This window comes from Carassius carassius, chromosome 6 (assembly GCF_963082965.1).
Source record: "Carassius carassius chromosome 6, fCarCar2.1, whole genome shotgun sequence".
In the NCBI taxonomy this organism is placed as follows: domain Eukaryota; kingdom Metazoa; phylum Chordata; class Actinopteri; order Cypriniformes; family Cyprinidae; genus Carassius; species Carassius carassius.
In genome coordinates, this window is record NC_081760.1 from 41,358,555 (window position 1) to 41,381,919 (window position 23,365).

The window sequence follows — 23,365 nt, forward strand, 5'->3', positions numbered from 1 at the left end:
ATTGTGGGAGTAGTTTTGAAACCCTGTAGATGAGCATGTAGTGCTTCGTTGTTCATCAGGAACAAATTACCTTTGACCTCATCCCCTTCATTTTTATATCCCCCTCCTCTTCCTCTTTGTCTCCCACTACCAGAAATCATTTTCCCAAATTCACAATCAGCTGTGCTCCTGTTCATATCATCCAGACTCGGAGCGGTGTCATCAGTCCTGCTGCTGAATGTTCATACAGGGATAACTGTGCGCTTTTTGAGTTCATATTTTGATGCTTGAGTTAATTATATTGTGTGTTTGTGTTTTCTGAATGAGAACATGGTTAAACCTGTGCAAAGATGATGCCTTTCTTGTGTAGAGGTTTGCAGAAAACAGGTTTATGTGTGCAAACAGGTGACATGTGTTAAAAGTTTTCTTTGTTTTGAGAATTGTATGAATGGTTTGAAAAATTGGGCCAGACGAATCAGTTAACAATAACTAAGTATCTCATTCAGATAACTCATTTATTTATATTGATTGGTTATTCATGTCTCTTCTTCAAATGACTAGCAATATTCAGTGTGAAGGTTACTTCCAGAACACTTTCTTTGAGATTAAGAAAATAGCTCAAGAAGAAAAAAGATTTAATATACTTATAAAATCAATAAAAACTATAATAACTCAATATTGTATTTTATTTTTTATAGAAAAAAAGGCCCAAATAGCAGAATAAATCTGGGTTATTATAAATAAACTACAATTTAAGTCTAGAGAAAAGACTAGACACTGGACAAGCTACACATGCTGCATCTCACTGAACTAAACATACTGCACTTAAATCATATCTTCATACCATTAGACTATTAAAAGACCATTTTAAGCTTCTTCAAAACAAACATCTTTTGTTGTGTTGGAATAAAGTGAGATTTGATTCTTCAGTCTTTGGAGGGTCAGGACTGGAGCTCTTTGTCTATGATGTTGCTCTCGCTGACTCGGTTTTCTTTAGCATTCATGAGAGGAGAGTCTTCAACCACAGTTACACTTTCACCCTCTGGAAAAAACTCGTCAGGACGATTTCGTTTGAAAAACCCACACTACACACACACACACACACACACACACACACACAGATTAGAGAAGAATTTGAGAGGTGAATGATGAGAACAACTCTTAAGGTGACTTGATTGGACCTTACCTTCAGCAGAAGGATCAATATGATAATGAGGAAGAGGAACCCGCCCACTACACCAGTGCCAACAATCAGCAATCGACTGGGAGGAACGACAAACTCCACCTTCACTGTAGTCTAGAGGAAAATCATCACAACCACTGGCACTAGTAAGGTTTTTATACTTTAAATACATAAACACATAAAATACATACAGTGTATAAATAAAATGTATAGAAGTACAGTGATAGAAATATTTTATTTAAATGTTAAGTAGAAAAAAATAAAAACATTTTCATGGTTTAATGGTTCAAATTTACATTGAAGATGAATGATATGGTGGGTACCTGAGATCTGTGGGGATTGAACTGCAGAGAGAAAAAGCAATATATTCTAGTTAAATATATGTGATAAAACAGTCTGCTTCTTCTGAACTTGAACTTGAACTGTAGAGGGCAGCACAAGCACATCATCAATTATATGTAGCTGCAAAAATCATCTTTCCCAATTCAATATGTTATAGAAGATGATTCACCGGCGCCTGATTCTTTTTAAAGGATCTGAAAGTGTGAAATGGAACGCAGATTATGTGAATGACATTATTATGTGAAAATAAGGGACAGAATAAAATTTTAATATTTTAAGCGTGTATAAAAGGTTCTCAGAAAGAATCACATTTGTTTTGTTTAACCTATGCACAATTATTCTAAAAATAAAGTTTTTAAAATAAAGTCACTATAGATTGTGACTGCAAGTGGTGTATTATTTTGGGAGTAATTTTGAATATACTGTGAAATTACATACAATATTGCATAACATTTTAAATTATAACAACAGAACATCTATGAATATTCAATCAACAAAGAATTTTAAACAATGACAGTTGCTATAACATTTTAGTTCAAAATGTTAAATATGTAGCTTATGAATTCATTAAAATTTATATTTTTTTCAATTAAAGATAACTTGTGAGTGCGTGTGCTGCTTTTGGTGCTTCAATTTCTTATAATATTAATTAAATGAGGTCCAGGTTTAGGAATATGCTAGAAGTTTTTTTTTTTAATTTAATTTTCTCTATTTATCAACATTAACTTACAATAGTGAAAGACGTCTTCCCTCAGGTAGATTGCATTTGTCTTGTCTAGCTGGATGTTGTGCTTATGATTAATAATCAGTTTCTTTGCATTCACCCAAACGGATTGGGTGAAATAAAAACACAAATAGTGAAGGGGATTGCCGTTAGCATGACTGACTAGGCAATAAGGGATTCTGCAAGGTCTTAAAGCCTTCCCTGAGTGACTACATTCACAATTCAAACAATGATTTGTGCAAAAAGAAATGGTTAATTACAGAACGCTTATCTGATGCCTTAAATACAGGACAATTCTGTACTATACAGAACTGTCGGCAACGCTACCTGTAGATCTCAGATTTGTGTTAACATGAAACAGCAACTAATTATTGGTTCATATCTGATGTGAATTCACCTTTAGTTCGGTTGATGTCTGGTTATAGCGGCTTGTGTTGTAGTTGAGCTCAGCGCTGATGTTGAACACATGATCCCTTCTGAACTCATAGAAGGAGTATTTCTACAGCAGAAGAAAAGTCTTTAAAGTTAATAATACATTTCATGTTAAACACCTTACATTTAGGACTGTTTCTGTTGGCTGAAAAAAGCATTTCTATGTCTGTTTGTGATTGTGCAGTGCTGTAGTTCAGGTGTTTGTGATTGTGCGGTGCTGTAGTTCAGGTGTGTGTTTGTGATTGTGCGGTGCTGTAGTTCAGGTGTTTGTGATTGTGCGGTGCTGTAGTTCAGGTGTGTGTTTGTGATTGTGCGGTGCTGTAGTTCAGGTGTTTGTGATTGTGCGGTGCTGTAGTTCAGGTGTGTGTTTGTGATTGTGCGGTGCTGTAGTTCAGGTTTGTGTTTCAGGTGTTTGTGCGGTGCTGTAGTTCAGGTGTTTGTGATTGTGCGGTGCTGTAGTTCAGGTGTTTGTGATTGTGCGGTGCTGTAGTTCAGGTGTGTGTTTGTGATTGTGCGGTGCTGTAGTTCAGGTGTGTGTTTGTGATTGTGCGGTGCTGTAGTTCAGGTGTGTGTTTGTGATTGTGCGGTGCTGTATTTTCAGGTGTTTGTGATTGTGCGGTGCTGTAGTTCAGGTGTGTGTTTGTGATTGTGAGGTGCTGTAGTTCAGGTGTGTGTTTGTGATTGTGCGGTGCTGTAGTTCAGGTGTGTGTTTGTGATTGTGCGGTGCTGTATTTCAGGTGTTTGTGATTGTGCGGTGCTGTAGTTCAGGTGTGTGTTTGTGATTGTGAGGTGCTGTAGTTCAGGTGTGTGTTTGTGATTGTGCGGTGCTGTATTTTCAGGTGTTTGTGATTGTTCGGTGCTGTAGTTCAGGTGTTTGTGATTGTGCGGTGCTGTAGTTCAGGTGTGTGTTTGTGATTGTGCGGTGCTGTAGTTCAGGTGTGTGTTTGTGATTGTGCGGTGCTGTAGTTCAGGTGTGTATTTGGGATTGTGCGGTGCTGTAGTTCAGGTGTGTGTTTGTGATTGCGCAGTGCTGTAGTTCAGGTGTGTGTTTCAGGTGTTTGTGTGGTGCTGTAGTTCAGGTGTGTGTTTCAGGTGTTTGTGCGGTGCTGTAGTTCAGGTGTGTGTTTGTGATTGCGCAGTGCTGTAGTTCAGGTGTGTGTTTCAGGTGTTTGTGTGGTGCTGTAGTTCAGGTGTGTGTTTCAGGTGTTTGTGCGGTGCTGTAGTTCAGGTGTGTGTTTCAGGTGTTTGTGATTGTGCGGTGCTGTAGTTCAGGTGTGTGTTTCAGGTGTTTGTGCGGTGCTGTAGTTCAGGTGTGTGTTTGTGATTGTGCGGTGCTGTAGTTCAGGTGTGTATTTGGGATTGTGCGGTGCTGTAGTTCAGGTGTGTGTTTTTGATTGTGCAGTGCTGTAGTTCAGGTGTGTGTTTCAGGTGTTTGTGTGGTGCTGTAGTTCAGGTGTGTGTTTCAGGTGTTTGTGCGGTGCTGTAGTTCAGGTGTGTGTTTCAGGTGTTTGTGATTGTGCGGGGCTGTAGTTCAGGTGTTTGTGATTGTGCGGTGCTGTAGTTCAGGTGTTTGTGATTGTGCGTTGCTGTAGTTCAGGTGTGTGTTTCAGGTGTTTGTGATTGTGCGGGGCTGTAGTTCAGGTGTGTGTTTCAGGTGTTTGTGCGGTGCTGTAGTTCAGATGTTTGTGATTGTGCGTTGCTGTAGTTCAGGTGTGTGTTTCAGGTGTTTGTGATTGTGCGGGGCTGTAGTTCAGGTGTGTGTTTCAGGTGTTTGTGCGGTGCTGTAGTTCAGGTGTTTGTGATTGTGCAGTGCTGTAGTTCAGGTGTTTGTGATTGTGTGGTGCTGTAGTTCAGGTGTGTGTTTCAGGTGTTTGTGGGGGGCTGTAGATCAGGTTTGTTTTTCAGGTGTTTGTGCGGTGCTGTAGTTAAGGTGTTTGTGATTGTGCAGTGCTGTAGTTCAGGTGTTTGTGATTGTGCGGTGCTGTAGTTCAGGTGTGTGTTTCAGGTGGTTGTGATTGTGCGGTGCTGTAGTTCAGGTGTGTGTTTCAGGTGTTTGTGATTGTGCGGTGCTGTAGTTCAGGTGTGTGTTTCAGGTGTTTGTGATTGTGAGGTGCTGTAGTTCAGGTGTGTGTTTGTGATTGTGCGGTGCTGTAGTTCAGGTGTGTGTTTGTGATTGTGCGGTGCTGTAGTTCAGGTGTGTGTTTGTGATTGTGATTGTGCTGGGCTGTAGTTCAGGTGTGTGTTTCAGGTGTTTGTGGGGGGCTGTAGTTCAGGTTTGTGTTTCAGGTGTTTGTGCGGTGCTGTAGTTCAGGTGTGTGTTTCAGGTGTTTGTGTGGTGCTGTAGTTCAGGTGTGTGTTTCAGGTGTTTGTGATTGTGCGGTGCTGTAGTTCAGGTGTGTTTGTGATTGTGCGGTGCTGTAGTTCAGGTGTGTGTTTCAGGTGTTTGAGATTGTGAGGTGCTGTAGTTCAGGTGTGTTTGTGATTGTGCGGTGCTGTAGTTCAGGTGTGTGTTTCAGGTGTGTGTTTCAGGTGTTTGAGATTGTGCGGTGCTGTAGTTCAGGTGTGTGTTTCAGGTGTTTGAGATTGTGAGGTGCTGTAGTTCAGGTGTGTTTGTGATTGTGCGGTGCTGTAGTTCAGGTGTGTGTTTCAGGTGTGTATTTCAGGTGTTTGTTTCAGGTGTTTGTCATTGTGCGGGGCTATAGTTCAGGTGTGTTTCAGGTGTTTGTGAAGTGCTGTAGTTCAGGTGTGTGTTTCAGGGGTTTGTCATTGTGCGGTGATGTAGTTCATTGGCCCCTTTTAAATAAGGAGGTTCAGTCAGTAAGTCAACTCAGAGTTCAAGTTTTAATTCAGAGATGGGAAAGTCTGAATCACTAAATATCTTATATAATTTACTAATATAAAAAATCTAAGTATTTCAACATCACTTGCGCTTTAAAAATGTGCAGCAGACTGAAAGAAACTGGGTTTATCGAAGAAAACCTGCTCCTGACCAGGTTAGGGTCATAGGTTACCATGGTAACTAACTCAGATTATAAACCTCATATTCTGAAATGGAAAAACCAGAGTTTCCCTCATTTTATGGTTAATATACTCAGAGTTTTCACTTAACCTCCTTTCTGAAAAAGGCCCCTGGCGTGTGTCTCCCGTGTTTGTGATTTTGCAGTGCTGTGGTTCAGGTGTGTGTTCATCACTCACACTCTCGTATTCCTTCACGTTTTGGAAAACTGCTTCTGCCGTCAGGTTAATCTGAATTTCTGAAAATTGCTCCAGTGGAAATTCATGACACACAAACCCGCAGTGACCATCCTGAAACATTAAAAAAAAAAACACTGAGAGCAATAAACCAGAGAAAATCAAAGGGGCTGAAGTGGAGAAAGAGGTATGACTGCATGTGATCTGATCTTAATAGGAACATTCACCTAAAATTAATAATTCTGTCATCATTTAATCATCCACATGTCGTTCAAAACCTTGTACGAGTTTCTTTCTTTAGAAAATATATTCACATTAAAAAACTATATTTTTGAAATGTTTCAGTGTTTGTTAGTCAGTAGTTTGTAACGGCATGAGGGCGAGACAAATTGTGACCAAAACAATTTCTCTGTGAATGAATACCAGTTGTAAAAGCGCTCTATGATTTCTTACCTGTGGAACTGACTTGCTGCACAGCACTGAGTTCTGGAGAGAAGAAAAGATGTTTACTCAACAAACACATGATGATTTGATGGTATGAGCTGATGAGCGAGTGATGCACCTCCTGCATGCTGAAGATGTGAGTTGTTAAGATCACATGTGTAGTTTGACAGGGCAGGCTGAGTGTGACCGACACGTTCAGACCTTTAACACCCAGATTCTCCACCTGCAAACACACACACATATACACAGTAATCTGACCGCTCTGAATCACCTAGTGTCACATCTGTACTCTAGTTCTCAGATAGATCATTGTAATGTAACATATATATACAAATAAATGCTATACTTGAGGGAAACTGTACATGTTTGTTTGACTCCCTGACCTTGTAGTTGATGTTGAGAGATTTTGGACCTCTGTCCTCTAGAGAGAAGTTCAGATACGTCACAGAGTCTTCAGCCACTCTGACAAACAGTAACATTTTGTTTAGTCATAGTTGTATTATTGATTTACATATGTATGTACAGTATGTGTGTGTGTGTGTGTATATATATATATATATATATATATTACTGTGTTTGATCATACTGTAGATTAAACTACTTTCAAAACCAAAGCACTGTTGTTTTCTAGATGTGTTAGATTTTATTTGAATCATTCAGAGCTGAAGAGCAGATCAAACTGAAGAAGAAAAAGAGAGGAGTTCAATAAATGTTCCTCACAGACTGATCGCCAGATCAACGGCGAACTGCACCGGGACGCTCGCCCTCACCACCGTATCACTCACGTTCCCGTTATTATCACTGTGAACAAACACAGAATTTACTCATGGATAAACCTCTCACTCATTGTGTCTTAAAATTCAGTATAGTCATTCATCTTAAACTTCATAAAATGGATCGTAAGTCCAGATCTCTTATTTTTGTTATAGTCTATACTTAAATGAAAAACAAACTAATCTGTCGCTCTTTCAGCCTCATTCACCTGTGAGCAGTGATCATCATCTCCATCCTGTCGGACCAGTCATAATCCCATTTCGTCACGCGGAAAGTTCCCAAAAATGTAGTCTAGAACACAGTAGAGACCATAGAAAATATAAACCGTAGAAAGTTGTTAGTAGCTATGTAGAAGAAATGACTGAACTGACAGAATGAAAAACTGAAATTCTAAATTTAAAAGAAGAGGTTCCTAAACTCTCACACTGTACCAACTCTATGGAAGAAGGCCATCATTACTCCCGTTCCTAAAAAATCTTGTCCACGGGAGAACAATGTTTTAAGACCTTTTGCTTTAACTTCTGTTGTGATGAAGTGTATGGAAAAGTTTATTGCAAACCAACTACAACTGGAAGTAGGTCCACAGTTAGATCCATATCAGTTCGCTTATAAACACAGAAGAGGCAATGATGATGCAATCAACAGTCTAGTGCACCTAGTGACTAAACATCTTGAGACTCCCAGGGTATATGCTAGACAGCTGTTTGTCGATTTTAGTTCAGCCTTTAACACCTTACAGCCTCATTCTTCTGAAAAAAATGCAGCAGATGAATGTCAACCCCTTTGTTATGGAGTGGTTCCACTCATTTCTGACCAATCGAAGTCAGCAGGACAGGGTGAATAAGTCATTGTCTGAACCTATGAACATCAGCACTGGTGCCCCACAGGCGTGTGTCAGTTCTCCATTATATTGTTATTCACATTATACACTTACGAATGTGCATCCAGTACTGGTAACAATTACATGATTCAGTTCTCTGATGATACAGCTATTCTGGGTCTCTTATCTGGAGCATCAGATGTTCTTACTTACAAACACGAGGTCCAGAATTTTGTCCAGTGGTGTGATAAACATTTCCTTAGCATCAACACAAAGAAGACAGTGCAGATGATGTTTGACCCTAAATCCACCGGAGACCACTCTCCAGTGGTCATTAACGGTCAGAATATAGCCCAGATGGACTCTTACAGATATCTGGGCATTCACATTGATAATCAACTTACATGGAGTACAAACGTTTGCCTAAGGTCCAACAGCGTCTGTACTTTCTTTGATGGCTGAGAGTCTTTGGTGTAAACCAGAAAGTGTTGCTTCTCTTTTACCATGCTGTAATCGAGAGCATTTTTCGATATGACATCTCAGCCTGGTCTGGAAACCTTAGTGTACACTTAAAAGCCCAGATTACACTGTTAACACAGAGAGCCATGGAAATTATGGGGGTCAGGCAGCATCCCACACTTCAGGTGATTTTTTTAGAAACCATTACTAGACAGGCCCAAAAAATTATATCAGATCCTACTCATGTCCTTCACTCTGAGTACAAACTTCTTCCCTCGGGAAGACGCTTTCGAGTTCCTCAATGTAGGCTTAATTGTTTCAAGAACTCTTCTGTCCCACTGTCCATTAAAGCACTATGTGTGTAACAACAAGTGTGTGTTGAACACTGGGTAGGGTGCAATGTGTGTGTGTGTGTGTGTGTGTGTGTGTGTGACTCTCTGTGTGTGTGTGTGTGTCTCTCTCTGTGTGTGTGTGTGTGTGTTTGTGTGTGTGTGTGTCTTTCTCTGTGTGTGTGTGTGTCTCTCTGTGTGTGTGTGTGTGTGTGTGTGTGTGTGTGTGACTCTCTGTGTGTGTGTCTCTCTCTCTCTCTGTGTGTGTGTGTCTGTGTGTGTGTGTGTCTTTCTCTCTGTGTGTGTGTCTCTCTCTCTCTCTGTGTGTGTGTGTGTGTGTGTGTGTGTGTGTGTGTGTGTCTCTCTCTCTCTCTCTCTCTCTCTGTGTGTGTGTGTGTGTGTGTGTCTTTCTCTCTGTGTGTGTGTGTGTCTCTCTCTGTGTGTGTGTGTGTGTGTCTCTCTCTGTGTGTGTGTGTGTGTGTTTGTGTGTGTGTGTGTCTTTCTCTGTGTGTGTGTGTGTGTGTCTCTCTGTGTGTGTGTGTGTGTGTGTGTGTGTGTGTGTGACTCTCTGTGTGTGTGTCTCTCTCTCTCTCTGTGTGTGTGTGTCTGTGTGTGTGTGTGTCTTTCTCTCTGTGTGTGTGTCTCTCTCTCTGTGTGTGTGTGTGTGTGTGTGTGTGTGTGTGTGTGTGTGTGTGTGTGTCTCTCTCTCTCTCTCTCTCTCTCTCTCTCTCTGTGTGTGTGTGTGTGTGTGTGTCTTTCTCTCTGTGTGTGTGTGTGTCTCTCTCTGTGTGTGTGTGTGTGTGTGTGTGTGTCTCTCTCTGTGTGTGTGTGTGTGTGTGTGTGTGTGTGTGACTCTCTGTGTGTGTGTGTGTCTCTCTCTGTGTGTGTGTGTGTGTGTGTGTGTGTGTGTCTCTCTCTGTGTGTGTGTGTGTGTGTGTTTGTGTGTGTGTGTGTGTGTCTCTCTCTGTGTGTGTGTGTGTGTGTGTGTGTGTGTGACTCTCTGTGTGTGTGTGTGTCTCTCTGTGTGTGTGTGTGTGTGTGTGTGTGTGTGTGTGTGACTCTCTGTGTGTGTGTGTGTCTCTCTCTGTGTGTGTGTGTGTGTGTGTGTGTGATCTGTCTCACCGTGGTGCCGCTGCGGTACACTGGTAGATTGATGCTGCAGGTTGTTCTGTTTGTAGCACCGCTGTCCCGATCACCACAGCTGCTTCGAGTCCGACTTGGCTGTAAAAAAAAAACAGATCTATTTTAAGCTTAAAAAAAAACAAAAAAACAAAAACATTCAATGCAACATTTACTTCTCTACTTAGTTTAATTCTACTTCCTTACACTGAAACTGGAATTCTGCATTCATGCAAATCTCGTGTTTGATACCAAATTCAGGAAGAGAATTGAAAAGGTATTCTCATGTCAAATTCTCAATGCTCTGTTTAAGATCAGTGTTTTACTGGAAATAAAATAAAAACCCTTTTCTTCTAGTAGATACAGGTCCTAAATCACATGTACATCAGTTAAGGTAGCAGAATGAGATCTGATTAACTATCATCTAATGGGAGTTTAGCTTAAACCATTTTGAGGAGGGCTTTAGTTTGACGCGCAGACAGCAGTACCTTAACAGCATCAAATTTTGAGAGCGAAATGCCTTCTGGGTAATGCAGCACTATGCTGGTGTTGAAGGAGTCGTCACCAGGGTTTGCCAGTGTTACTTCGACTGTGAAATGAGCTTGATTCACCACCACTAATGTGTTGTTCCTGCAGAACAAACCATCATTAGAAAAACAAAACCTAAAGAATGGTAATAATTAAGAAGCATTTACAATTATATCTCACATAATAATAGGTCTGAATTATTTAATGCTTCTCACATAAAATTGAAGCTCAGCTTCAGATCAGACATGCAGCTATTATTTGAATTACAGCTCCTTTGAAACGGCACCTGGTCACACACAAAATACAAACTTACTTAGCTTTTGAATGTCATGGGAACTTTATACAATAAAGCGGAAAAATTGTAGATACTTAAGAGTTGACCGACACTGAATATCTAAATAAAATGTGATATTTGTAGACTAACCTCGACATACTCCTCCGTCCTGCTGTGAACGTCAAGAACAGCCAAAGAGTTTCCAGACGACATTTGAGATTGTGAGAAATTCATTAGTATCTTCAGAGGAGATACTGTGTCTGCAACACAGCGCTGAAACAAACACAACGTTCACCGTCAGACCGAAGCTGCTGCGACTGGCTGAAGCTGTGAGAGACCACACGTACCAGCATGAAGATGGGGAAGTTAAAACAGGAGGACCCAGAATCCAGCAGGAAGGACTGCTGCAGAGTCCTGGACGACGAAATCCTCTGATCAAAGAATCCTCGACTCATTCCTCGTACCACATCCACATTCAGATTCAGAGAAACATTCAGCTTCTTCTCCAGAGGTCCTGACAGACATGAGGAGGTGAGACATGGAGGCCGTATTCTTCACACGACAGAGAGACTCTCTGAAACTTCACTGATGTTACCTGTGCTGCTGGTCCGCTCGGTCACTGTGAAACATAACGTGAGATTAAATGCATTAAATGCCTCTACACCCGGACATTCAAAGTAGTTCCGACTGATTTCCACTGGACTGAAACTGAGTTGCGCAGATACGGACATCACAGGACGAGCGCTGAGAAGAGAGAGAAAAGAGTGAGTAGTTTGTTTATTTGTCTGGCCTGAGAAAACAAAAACACTAAAATCCTTCTTATCCTTATTTTTAATAGGCTGGCTTGAGAAAAATCCCATAGACTTACATTGACAGAACGCTCAAATGAGCAACGAATATTCAAACTGCAATTTTAAAGATTTTCTCAATGTTTGGATTTTTTTGCACCCTCAGATTCCAGATTTTCAAATAGTTATATCTATATTGTCCGATTCTAATAAACCATACATCAATGGAAAGCTTATTTATTCAGCTTTCAGATGATGTAAAAATCTCAATTTCAAACAATTTACACTTAAGACTGGTTTTGTGGTCAAGGGTCACAAAAATGTGCTCTCAAAATGCACCCTTTGTTTCCTGGACTATGAAAGATAGAACTAATGGATCCTTCAAGGCCCAGGCTATCACAAATCAATCACGTGACAACAGGATTTTTTTTGAGAGACATGCCAGATTATGCTTTTAAATGTAAGTATTGGGTTTCAGCTTTATACATTTTTTAATGTACAAATGTTATAAATGTACAAATGTGAAAAAAAAATGTTTAAAGTGGTTTAAATGTTGACATATCTTATTAAGATGTGATTTTATAGATGGTGTTAAAGGTGAACTTATTTAGATATTGTACAAACATTACTGCCACTCATCAACAGCAGCCGTCACAGTTGCTAGGCGACAAGATCAATCATTAATAGGCTAAAGACTGTCCCATATAACAATGTTATGTCCAACCTTTACAGTGTTCGAAATCAGTGTTGCCAAGTCCGCTTATTATTAGCGACTTTGGGCTTGTTTTTGTATAAAGTCGTTTACAAATATTGGTAGTCGCGGGTCACGTTTTTTTGGGCTTGTTTCTAAAGTGTAGTTGCTTATTTGGACTTGTTCCCAGCTCCATAATAAGTTATCAAGCAGATATTTTCTATATGTTATTTAAGCGTAGGAGTTCTAGCCTGTTCTCTGTCCCTCCCTTTCCCCCATAGAGTTTTTTCCGACCCACATCCTGCTTCTAATTGGCTCTGACCCAGATCGCAACGAGTACTAGCCAATCAGAGGCAGAGCAGGGCAATCTGTTTTTTTTTCTGGTTAGGAAAACATCGTCAGTGAGTGATATAAACTTAAAAAAAATGCGCGCGACTTGCGACTGTTGGAGACTGACTGGACTGTAGGACAGTTTTTATTATGCAATAATAAATAAAGAATTTGTGAATTCAGGAAGATTTATTTGTGTGTGCCAATTTTAATTATCAGATGTTTACTGTGTATATAATGTACTCGGTACATCGGCCTATATTTGATATCCCATCAGTTTTCTAATGTTAAATAATGTTAAAAGGTGGTTTAACTCCCGCTTGTAGTTTACCAATCTGTCCACATGGATGTAAATTGACAATCTGTACCCACAGTTTAATTGGATTGTAAAACCGTGCACACAGTTTATTTATTTTTCTCATCCCGGAACCTATGGGGGCTCCGTAGAAAAAGTCGCTTGTTTTGGTCTTGTTTTCACAGGCCTGGTTGCTTATTTGTCTCTGGAGATCTGGCAACACTGTTCGAAATAGGTCATTGAAATGATGCAGCTTTCGAATTGGAACACGGTTTACAAGATAGTTCTAAGCCATTTAGACTAATTCAAGTTTCCAATCTATGTAGTATTTCATAATGTTAAATAAATTATATTCGAAACATGTTAAAACATGCAAACAATGTGCTAAATCATGCTAGAAACATGCTAGCAACATGCCAAATAATGCTAGCAACATATCAGACATGTTAAATCATGTTAGTTTTGTGCTTATTCATGGTAGAAACAATAAAACAATGTGCTTAAAAATGTTAGAAACAGACTGGCATTGTGTTAAGTCATGCTAAAACATGCTAGCATTTGATTAAATCATGCTAGCAACCTGTAAAATAAGAGCAATTTGCTAATTCATGGTAGAAACAAGCTAGCAATGTGTTAAATAATGCTAGAAACATGCTAACAACATAAAAATGTTTTGATCATTAAGTTGATTCTCCAACCTAAAGAATGACCTACTTGAGCAGGACGATCCCTCCTTGTGTTCCAATCACGATATCTGGCAGATTATCATCATTCATATCCATCTGACCACACAGAGACACTCCAAACTGCTGCAGACCAGTCAGAACTGACCGCGCTAGGATCCGCTAAACACACACATACATACATACATACATAATTCATTCTGTTCACCTGTGTTTGATTAATCATCTCATCTGTTCTTTTGTTTGCTCCCCTTTAAGAACCCTCGGTTTTCCCTTGGTCGGTGTCCGTTCTCATTTTTGTTTAGTTGGCAAATGTCCCTGTTTATGTTGGGTTTACTTTATTAAAATAGTTTTTCTTTGATCTCCATAGCAACGTCTCCTTCACACCAACAACCATAACTATATATACAGGTGCATCTTAATAAATAAGAAAGTTGTGGAAAAGTTCATTTATTTCAGTAATTCAACTCAAATTGTAAAACTTGTGTATTAAATTCAGTGCACACAGACTGAAATAGTCTTTGGTTCTTTAATTGTGATGATTTTGGCTCACATTTAACAAAAAACACAACAATTCTCTGTCTCAACAAATTAGAATATGGTGACATGCCAATCAGCTAATCAACTCAAAAAACCAGCAAAGCTTTTCTGAGCCTTCAAAATGGTCTCTCAGTTTGGTTCACTAGGCTACACAATCGTGGGGAAGACTGCTGATCTGACAGTTGTTAAGAAGACAATCATTGACACCCTTCACAAGGAGTGAAAGACACAAACATTCATTGCCAAAGAAGCTGGCTGTTCACAGAGTGCTGTATCCAAGCATGTTAACAGAGAGTTGAGTAGAAAAAAAGCGTGGAAGAAAAAAGATGCACAACCAACCGAGATAACGGCAGCCTTATAAGGATTGTCAAGCAAAATCCATTCAAGAATTTGAGTGAACTTCACAAGGAATGGACTGAGGCTGGGGTCAAGGCATCAAGAGCCACCACACACAGAAAACCAAAGTCAGAGCACACTTTACCAAAAAATTTGAAGTACTTCATGCTTCCATCTGCTGACCAGCTTTTTGAAGATGCTGATTTCATTTTCCAGCATGATTTGGCTCCTGCCCACACTGCGAAAAGCACCAAAAGTGGGTTAAATGACCATGTGTTGGTGTGCTTGACTGGCCAGCAAACTCACCAGACCTGAACCCCAGAGAGAAACTATGGAGTATTGTCAAGAGGAAGATGAGAAACAAGAGACCAAACAATGCAGATGAGCTGAAGGCCACTGTCAAAGAAACCTGGGCTTCCAGACCACCTCAGCAGTGCCACAAACTGATCAACTCCATGCCATGTTGAATTGAGGAAGTAATTAAAGCAATAGGGGCCCCCACCTAGTATTGAGTACATGTACGGTAAGTTAACATACTTTCCAGAAGGCCAACAATTCACTAAGAATTTTTTTTATTGATCTTAGTAAGTATTCTAATTAGTGTTGCACGGTGCGCCGATACTTCAAAAGTATCGTGATTCTCGGAAATTAAAAACGTCACGATTCCTACATTTATTAGTATCGATACTTCAAAGAATGACTGCGTTCCAGATTTGTAAGAGACGTATTTCATGTTGGTGTGTGAAACACACGCTTCCAGTGAAAGTGAAGTGAAATTCAGCCAAGTATGGTGACCCATACTCAGAATCCGTGCTCTGCATTTAACCCATCCGAAGTACACACACACAGAGCAGTGAACACACACACACACACACTGTGAGCACACACCTGGAGCAGTGGGCAGCCATTTATGCTGCGGCACCCGGGGAGCAGTTGGGGGTTCGATGCCTTGCTCAAGGGTACCTAAGTCGTGGTATTGAAGGTGGAGAGAGAACTGTACATGCACTCCCCCCACCCACAATTCCTGCCGGCCCGGGACTCGAACTCACAACCTTTCGATTGGGAGTCCGACTCTCTAACCATTAGGCCAGTGCCTCCCTATGGACGTCTGTGTTTTTTCTTCACACGCAAGCAGCAAAAAAGCACTACAGCGAGATGGCTGCATTAGTGGCTTTACTTAACTGATTTGGCTTTACTAAAATGTGTGCATAATCACATTAAATAGTTTAAATAAGTTGTTCAGATGAACAAAGCACGAGGTTTTCTTGCATAATTAAAATTTTAATTGTTTGATCATCATATATAATATTCACATTAATCGGGGATTAAACGTGGAGTTATGTTCTGTATGCTAAATATGAAAACGAGCGTATCTGCACAGCTCCTATAACTGCGCTTTGTATTTGCTGATTGTTGATCGAGATTTACATGCTTGGCTCACTGACCCTGTATACTCATTCATTTCATTCACAAACGAGATGTATCAGTTCATCAAACTCGTTCACGAACGAGAAGATCACTCGATCTCGTTCAGTGAAGGGCGGATTCGTTCACTACATTCAACAAATCACATGCTCCGTCACATCTTAAGTAACTCTGCGCATCACTGGTCCACAACTGGTAAAAAAAAGATGACACTCAATAAAGCTCACTGGCTGAGTTTTCTCCTCTGAAAGAAAAGGTTGCACAACTGACAGAATAAGTTACAATATCTGAGAAATTGCTGCTAATTGCACATTTTCTTTTTTTTGTACTTGAATGCCATTGCTTAAATTGATATTATTTATCTTTTGACATTTAATCTTCTGAGTTCAGAAACATTGTTTAATATAATCGCTGTTGATATTTTTATTCAAAGTTCAGAATCAAGATACATTTATTACTCTTATGTTTCTTATGATAACTGAGATAATGCTGCTAAATTTATTCTTTCTTTACCTTGAATGTCATTGCTCTATTTTATTTTTTATATTTTGATATTTCATATTTTGTTAAAATATTTAATTTATCTGCTGTTCATGTTCATTTTTTTAGTGTGTTATATAATTAAAATGTTGTCCTGGTTTTAAAATAAAGCACATCAATGATATTTGAGAGTGTATTTTCCCTTTTCAGGAAAAGTATCGAAAAAGTATCGAAATCGCAATTCTTGACTAGGTATCGGTATCGAAACAATAATTTTGGTATCGTGACAACACTAATTCTAATTTGTTGAGATAGTCATACTCTAGATTTAATACTGTCACATGGAATTGATGTTGATGGTGTTGAAATTATTCAGCCAAGTGATGATATCTCAGATCATTATTTAGTTTTGTGCAAACTTCATATATCTAAAACTGTAAATTCTACTTCTTGTTACAAGTATGGAAGAACCATCACTTCTACCACAAAAGATTGCTTTGTAAGTTATCTTCCTGATATATCCAAATTCCTTAGCATATCCAAAACCTCAGAACAACTTGATGATGTAACAGAAACTATGGACTCTCTCTCTTCTAGCATTTTAAATACAGTTGCTCCTTTACGCTTAAGGAAGGTTAAGGAAAGCAGTATGACACCATGGTATAATGAGCATACTCGCACCCTAAAGAGAGCAGCCCGAAAAATGGAGCGCAGCTGGAGGAAAACAAAACTAGAGGTATTTCGTATTGCTTGGCGGGAAAGTAACATATCCTACAGAAAAGCATTAAAAACTGCTAGATCCGATTACTTTTCTTCTCTTTTAGAAGAAAACAAACATAACCCCAGGTATTTATTCAATACAGTCGCTAAATTAATGAAAAATATAGCCTCAACAAGTGTTGACATTTCCCAACACCACAGCAGTAATGACTTTATGAACTACTTTACTTCTAAAATCAATACTATTAGAGATAAAATTGCAACCATTCAGTCTTCAGCTACGGTATCACATCAGACAGTGCACTATAGACCCCCTGAGGAACAGTTCCACTCATTCTCTACTATAGGAGAGGAAGAATTGTATAAACTTGTTAAATCATCTAAACCAACAACATGTATGTTAGACCCTATACCATCTAAGCTCCTAAAAGAGGTGCTTCCAGAAGTCATGGATCCTCTTCTGACTATTATTAATTCCTCATTGTCATTAGGACATGTCCCCAAAACCTTCAAACTGGCTGTTATTAAGCCTCTCATCAAAAAACCACAACTTGACCCCAAAGAACTAGTTAATTATAGACCAATCTCGAATCTCCCTTTTCTGTCCAAAATACTAGAAAAGGTGGTATCCTCACAATTATATTCCTTCTTAGAGAAAAATGGTATCTGTGAGGATTTCCAGTCAGGATTTAGACCGTATCATAGTATTGAGCCTGCTCTCCTTAGAGTTACAAATGATCTGCTCTTATCATCTAATCGTGGTTGTATCTCTCTATTAGTTTTATTGGATCTTAGTGCTGCGTTTGACACAATTGACCACAACATTCTTTTGCATAGACTTGAACACTTTGTTGGCATCAGTGGAAGTGCATTAGCATGGTTTAAATCGTACTTATATGACCGCCATTAGTTCGTAGCAGTGAATGAAGATTTATCCTATCGATCACAAGTGCAGTATGGAGTACCTCAAGGCTCAGTACTAGGGCCGCTACTCTTCACGCTTTATATGTTACCCTTGGGAGATATCATCAGGAAACATGGTGTTAGCTTTCACTGTTATGCTGATGATACTCAGCTCTATATTTCTTCGCGGCCCGGTGAAACACACCAATTTGAAAAACTAATGGAATGCATAGTCGATATAAAAAACTGGATGACGAGTAATTTCTTACTGCTAAATTCTGAAGAAAAAAAAGAGGTGTTAATAATAGGACCTAAAAACTCTGCATGTAATAATCTAGAACACTGTCTAAGACTTGATGGTTGCTCTGTCAACTCTTCGTCATCAGTAAGGAACCTAGGTGTGCTATTTGATCGCAATCTTTCCTTAGAAAGCCACGTCTCTAGCATTTGTAAAACTGCATTTTTCCATCTCAAAAATATATCTAAATTACGGCCTATGCTCTCAATGTCAAATGCAGGAATGTTAATCCATGCATTTATGACCTCAAGGTTAAATTATTGTAATGCTTTATTGGGTGGTTGTTCTGCACGCTTAGTAAACAAACTACAGCTAGTCCAAAATGCAGCAGCAAGAGTTCTTACTAGAACCAGGAAGTATGACCATTTTAGCCCGGTCCTGTCAACACTGCACTGGCTCCCTATCAAACATTGTATAGATTTTAAAATATTGCTTATTACTTATAAAGCCCTGAATGGTTTAGCACCTCAGTATTTGAATGAGCTCTTGTTACATTATAATCCTCCATGTCAGCTGCGTTCTCAAAACTCCATTTGATAATACCTAGAATATCAAAATCAACTGCGGGCGGCAGATCCTTTTCCTATTTGGCGTCTAAACTCTGGAATAACCTACCTAACATTGTTCGGGAGGCAGACACAGTCTTGCAGTTTAAATCTAGATTAAAGACCCATCTCTTTAACCTGGTTTACACATAACACACTAACATCATTCTAATATCCAAATCCGTTAAAGGATTTTTAGGCTGCACTAATTAGGTAAACCGGAACTGGGAACACTTCCCATAACACCCGATGTACTTGCTACATCATTAGAAGAATGGCATCTACGCTAATATTTGTCTGTTTCTCTCTTGTTCCGAGGTCACCGTGGCCACCAGATCCAGTCTGTGTCCAGATCAGAGGGTCACTGCAGTCACCCGGATCCAGTACGTATCCAGACCAGATGGTGGATCAGCACCTAGAAAGGACCTCTACATCCCTGAAAGACAGCGGAGACCAGGACAACTAGAGCCCCAGATACAGATCCCCTGTAAAGACCTTGTCTCAGAGGAGCACCAGGACAAGACCACAGGAAACAGATGATTCTTCTGCACAATCTGACTTTGCTGCAGCCTGGAATTGAACTACTGGTTTCATCTGGCTTCAACTGAGCCTGGTTTCTCCCAAGGTTTTTTTCTCCATTCTGTCACCGATGGAGTTTCGGTTCCTTGCCGCTGTCGCCTCTGGATTGCTTAGTTGGGGACACTTCATCTACAGCGATATCGTTGACTTGATTGCAAATGATTGCACAGATACTATTTAATTTTTTTGTGGGGGAAGCTGTGGCCTAATGGTTAGAGAGCCGGACTAGTTACCAGAGGGTCGCTGGTTCGAGTCTCGGTGCTGGCAGGAGTTGTAGGTGGGAGGGAGTTAAAGTGATAGTTCACCCAAAAATCTAAATTATGTCATTAATAACTCACTCTCATGTCGTTCCAAACCCGTGAGACCTCCGTTTATCTTCGGAACACTGTTTAATTTACTAAATAATTTACTAAAATTACTAATATGAACTAAAACTGAACTAAGCCTGATGATGACTACTGTTTTCTGTCGAGGTGTTTTACAGCTGAGTCACATCTTGCAGCATAGACACTAGTTTTAAACTGAACTGAATCAACATTGCCCTGACTCAAGCTGAATAATGACATTGCTGCCTTTTTTAGAACTGCTTATAGCTGAAATGAACTTCAAATTTATGAATTTCACATTGTTATTGATCTGAACGGAACATACACTGAGTTTCCATCACTGATTCTGCTATTTTCCTATTTTTCTCTGTCAAGCTGCTTTGGCACGATCTATATTGCATAAAGTTCTATACAAATGAAGGTGACTTGACATGGTGAATACACTAAGAATTCACATCAAAACTAAAGTATACTTTGGGCTTTAAATTAACAGGTGAGTCTGAACATCTGAGTCACACTCATCATCTCCTGTTATTTACAATTGGTAGCGGAAAAAAGCCTAAGAAATATACTTTGCCAAACAAGGTTCATCATTCTGTGGTTTGTCATTTATCCTGCAGTGTCTGTCTGTTTATATGTGAACATTTGGCTCGTCTGGGTTTCTGAATTAAACGTGGGCACAAACACAGCATTAGGGATAGATGGAAGCGCAGCAAACTCTCACCTGAGGAGCAAGTTCAGGGTTTATGCCATGCGTAGCATCGCCCAGGTAGATGTAGACAGCTCCTTCATTCTCCAGTGGTGCCCCGACCGCCACATCTGACAGACCGTCTCCATTCAGGTCCTTTAGTGAAGCCAAAGATGTAGCAAATCTGCCTGTGGTTGATTGCAGCGTCTTCCAAGAATACTATGGAGAGAGAAAGAGAAGGAAACAATCTTTATTCATTGACACATGACCAGCTCCAGAACAATTTCCATGACTTTCACATCATGGGAACCTATTGCAACAGCTATCCCAATGGAATAACTCAATTGTGATGCCTAGCAGCCTTCCAGTCAAAGACCCTCAAGACAGTATTATAATAATAGTGAATCTGTGCGTACCTGCTCTGATAAAGTGTAGACGTACAGCCTCCCTTCAGCCCTCGGCTGAGACTGGTAAAATAATGGAGCTCCGACCAGCAGGAAATCTGAGTCTCCATCAGAGTCCACATCCAACAGACTCAGAGACGCTCCAAAATATGAGCCAATCTGATGCCAGAAAAACCACCAAAATGAATGAAACTGCATTTTAGCACATGCTTTTATAGCCTGATGTTCACAGATAAAATATGAAAACAACATATTTTTCTGCTTCACAAAAACAATGTCACACAACATTGGCTAGAAATCGAAGATTTCTTTGTAAACTTATTTTACTCCTTTTCTCTATTGAATATGGCAATGCAGAGTCTCTATTGTAAGTGGAATACTTGTTTGTTTTTGGTGAAATAATACATTTAATGAGAAGTGTGTGTTTAAAGGGACTGCTGATCTTCTTGGTGGACTGTAGGTTTGGGAGCCCCTAGTCTCATCGGTGGAGATAGATAATATTGTGTCAGAGGGTTTTTCACTGACTTGTTCTCCTTTTAAGTTCCCCATCACTGTCCATGTGCTTTCATTCTTGGTGAAGATGGTCACCAGACCTGTGTGTTCAGCCCGCGGCGCTCCAGTGAACAGATGAGAGATGCCGTGTCTCATTCCCAGCACAGTAGAGTAACCTGAACACCATCCGCATCATTAAAACACACACACACACACACACTCTTCACAACACACAAGAACAAACAAAAAGTGCTACATACCCATGTAGGAGTCTTTATTTACAGCTGGATCTATGATCTCTGTCTGTCTGAATTCAGATCCTGATCCCATCACTTCATACAGAGCTCCACGCCAGTCATTCGATCCGACTGAACCCACAATCACAGAGTCCTGAAAAAAAACACTGCAGACTTAGCTTCAGTCTTAGCAGTAACTTATTACAAAACCCACTCTTCCTGTCAGCTGAGAAACAGTGACTAGTAGTGATGTCTCAATCAGGTTTTTAGTGTCCCTCATCTGATAGGAGTCATCGAATATTGAGTGACTGCTGATACCGAGTTCCAATCTGATACTTGTATTTCCAAGTACTTGGTTCACACTTCAAGTACATTAAAGTTACAAAGTTATTAAAATCAATCCAATTTACACAAGGATGTGCAGAGAGTTTATCAGGGATAGGGTATGTTAATGTAAAAAAGTAAAAAAGCTCAAATATATAAATATATATAATATATATAAGCGATCAAGGTGCACACATTAACACACACCCAGAGCAGTGGACAGCAGTTGGGGGTTCAGTTCTTGCTCAAGGGTCTCTCCTCAGTCGTGGTATTGAGGGTGGAAGAGATCGCTGGTAATTCACTCACTCACCTACAATCCCTGCTGGTGCTGAGACTCGAACCCTGCAACCTTTGGGTTACAAGTCCAACTCAAGTAATGTAACTAATTACATTTGATTACTTTTCTAAATTTCTAACCAAAGTTTTCAACTGTTAATCATTTTGAAACATTTAAAGCAGGCAGGGTTAACCTTACAGTAGTAGTGAGCAGTGATTACTGTCAGACTTTCAAAATTCTTCTTCACTTGAATTAAGATTATAATAATTTAATTAGAACATTTTGTGTGAAAATATTCAGATGTGGAGGTAATGTTATTTTCTATTCATATTATTATTATTTGCTTTACTAAGGAGTATTCTTTCTTTATTGAATGTCTAATTAATATGCATAAGTTTGTCATGAGATAGATGACACATAACAGGAAATCTAAAAAAATGTGATTTTCCAGCATGATGGAGCACAATGTTACAAAGCAGGAGTGATAAAGAAGTGGCTCGAAGATCTTTACATTGAAATTTTGGATCCATGGCCAGTCAGCTCAATCCCATAGAGAACCTGTGGTCAATGCACAGTGCATTGTGTTAACATTTTACCACTGGACTCGACTGCCTCACAAACGAGGATCAGTTCAGCGCTGGAGTTGTGCAAAGATTGCTTCTGAAAGAGAAATCAATACTAACGCTTCGTATGCAAACAACCAGACTTTAGGTTAATGTTGTTAAAGCTACCATTGTCTCTGCCTGTTTTCACTAATGCTGCCTTCACGTGCTACCAGAATGATCATAAATTGGAATGTGTTAGTTATGAAATTGTGCTTGGAAGAAATGTGTGAGGTCATTAACACGATCACCATATAACACCAGTATGCCCACGAGCATGAGCTCTTGAAGATCCGCACTCTTCTGAGAAGGGAGCATCGTTGTTAGGTTTTCGCAAAAAACAAAACCCTCCCGCGGACATGAAAAGCAGCCCGCAGCAACAGTGTTAAAGTAGCCCAATTCCATTGGAAATCTGTGGACTTAGCAACACTAGAAAGGAGGTGGGAGCACCAACTCATTTTCATTTAAAGGGGACATACACATAAACAGAGTGAATGCATTCAAAAACTGAAAAATGCTGCCTCCGGAGGACACATTCCAAGGTAGGAAGGCATCAAGGCACATCCGAATTCAATGTTCGCTTCAGTTCTTGTCTGCTGAGATGCCTTCATCTGGCCGATGTATCCTTCGCTGCCTTTGATATCCCACAATCCTGTGGGTTCCATTCAATGACAGTTAAGCCAAAAAATAAAGATGGCGTCTGAAAGTTGCGGTCGGTGGTTAATTTGTGTGTAAATGTACATTTTTGATCAACGTTTTCCACTTTTGATGTCATTTTTAGCTGATGTTTAGCAGCAAATAAAC

At 39.8% G+C, this 23,365-nt stretch overlaps 1 protein-coding gene across 1 annotated transcript in view; it reads right to left on the reverse strand.

Moving 5' to 3' along the window:
- Nucleotides 1–480: 480 nt before the first annotated feature.
- The window catches only part of zmp:0000001082 (integrin alpha-D), a 32,995-nt gene continuing 10,110 nt past the window's right edge, over nucleotides 481–23,365 (reverse strand). Inside the window, 21 exon segments of the mRNA XM_059553127.1 lie at nucleotides 481–1,064; nucleotides 1,166–1,276; nucleotides 1,486–1,506; nucleotides 2,626–2,727; nucleotides 5,856–5,952; nucleotides 5,954–5,966; nucleotides 6,306–6,519; nucleotides 6,680–6,758; nucleotides 7,017–7,097; nucleotides 7,279–7,361; nucleotides 9,801–9,899; nucleotides 10,286–10,427; nucleotides 10,541–10,611; nucleotides 10,750–10,872; nucleotides 10,947–11,113; nucleotides 11,195–11,343; nucleotides 13,418–13,548; nucleotides 20,263–20,445; nucleotides 20,643–20,789; nucleotides 21,156–21,298; nucleotides 21,383–21,512. Coding sequence (XP_059409110.1) covers nucleotides 921–1,064; nucleotides 1,166–1,276; nucleotides 1,486–1,506; nucleotides 2,626–2,727; nucleotides 5,856–5,952; nucleotides 5,954–5,966; nucleotides 6,306–6,519; nucleotides 6,680–6,758; nucleotides 7,017–7,097; nucleotides 7,279–7,361; nucleotides 9,801–9,899; nucleotides 10,286–10,427; nucleotides 10,541–10,611; nucleotides 10,750–10,872; nucleotides 10,947–11,113; nucleotides 11,195–11,343; nucleotides 13,418–13,548; nucleotides 20,263–20,445; nucleotides 20,643–20,789; nucleotides 21,156–21,298; nucleotides 21,383–21,512 — 2,430 coding nt within the window. The 3' untranslated portion in view covers nucleotides 481–920.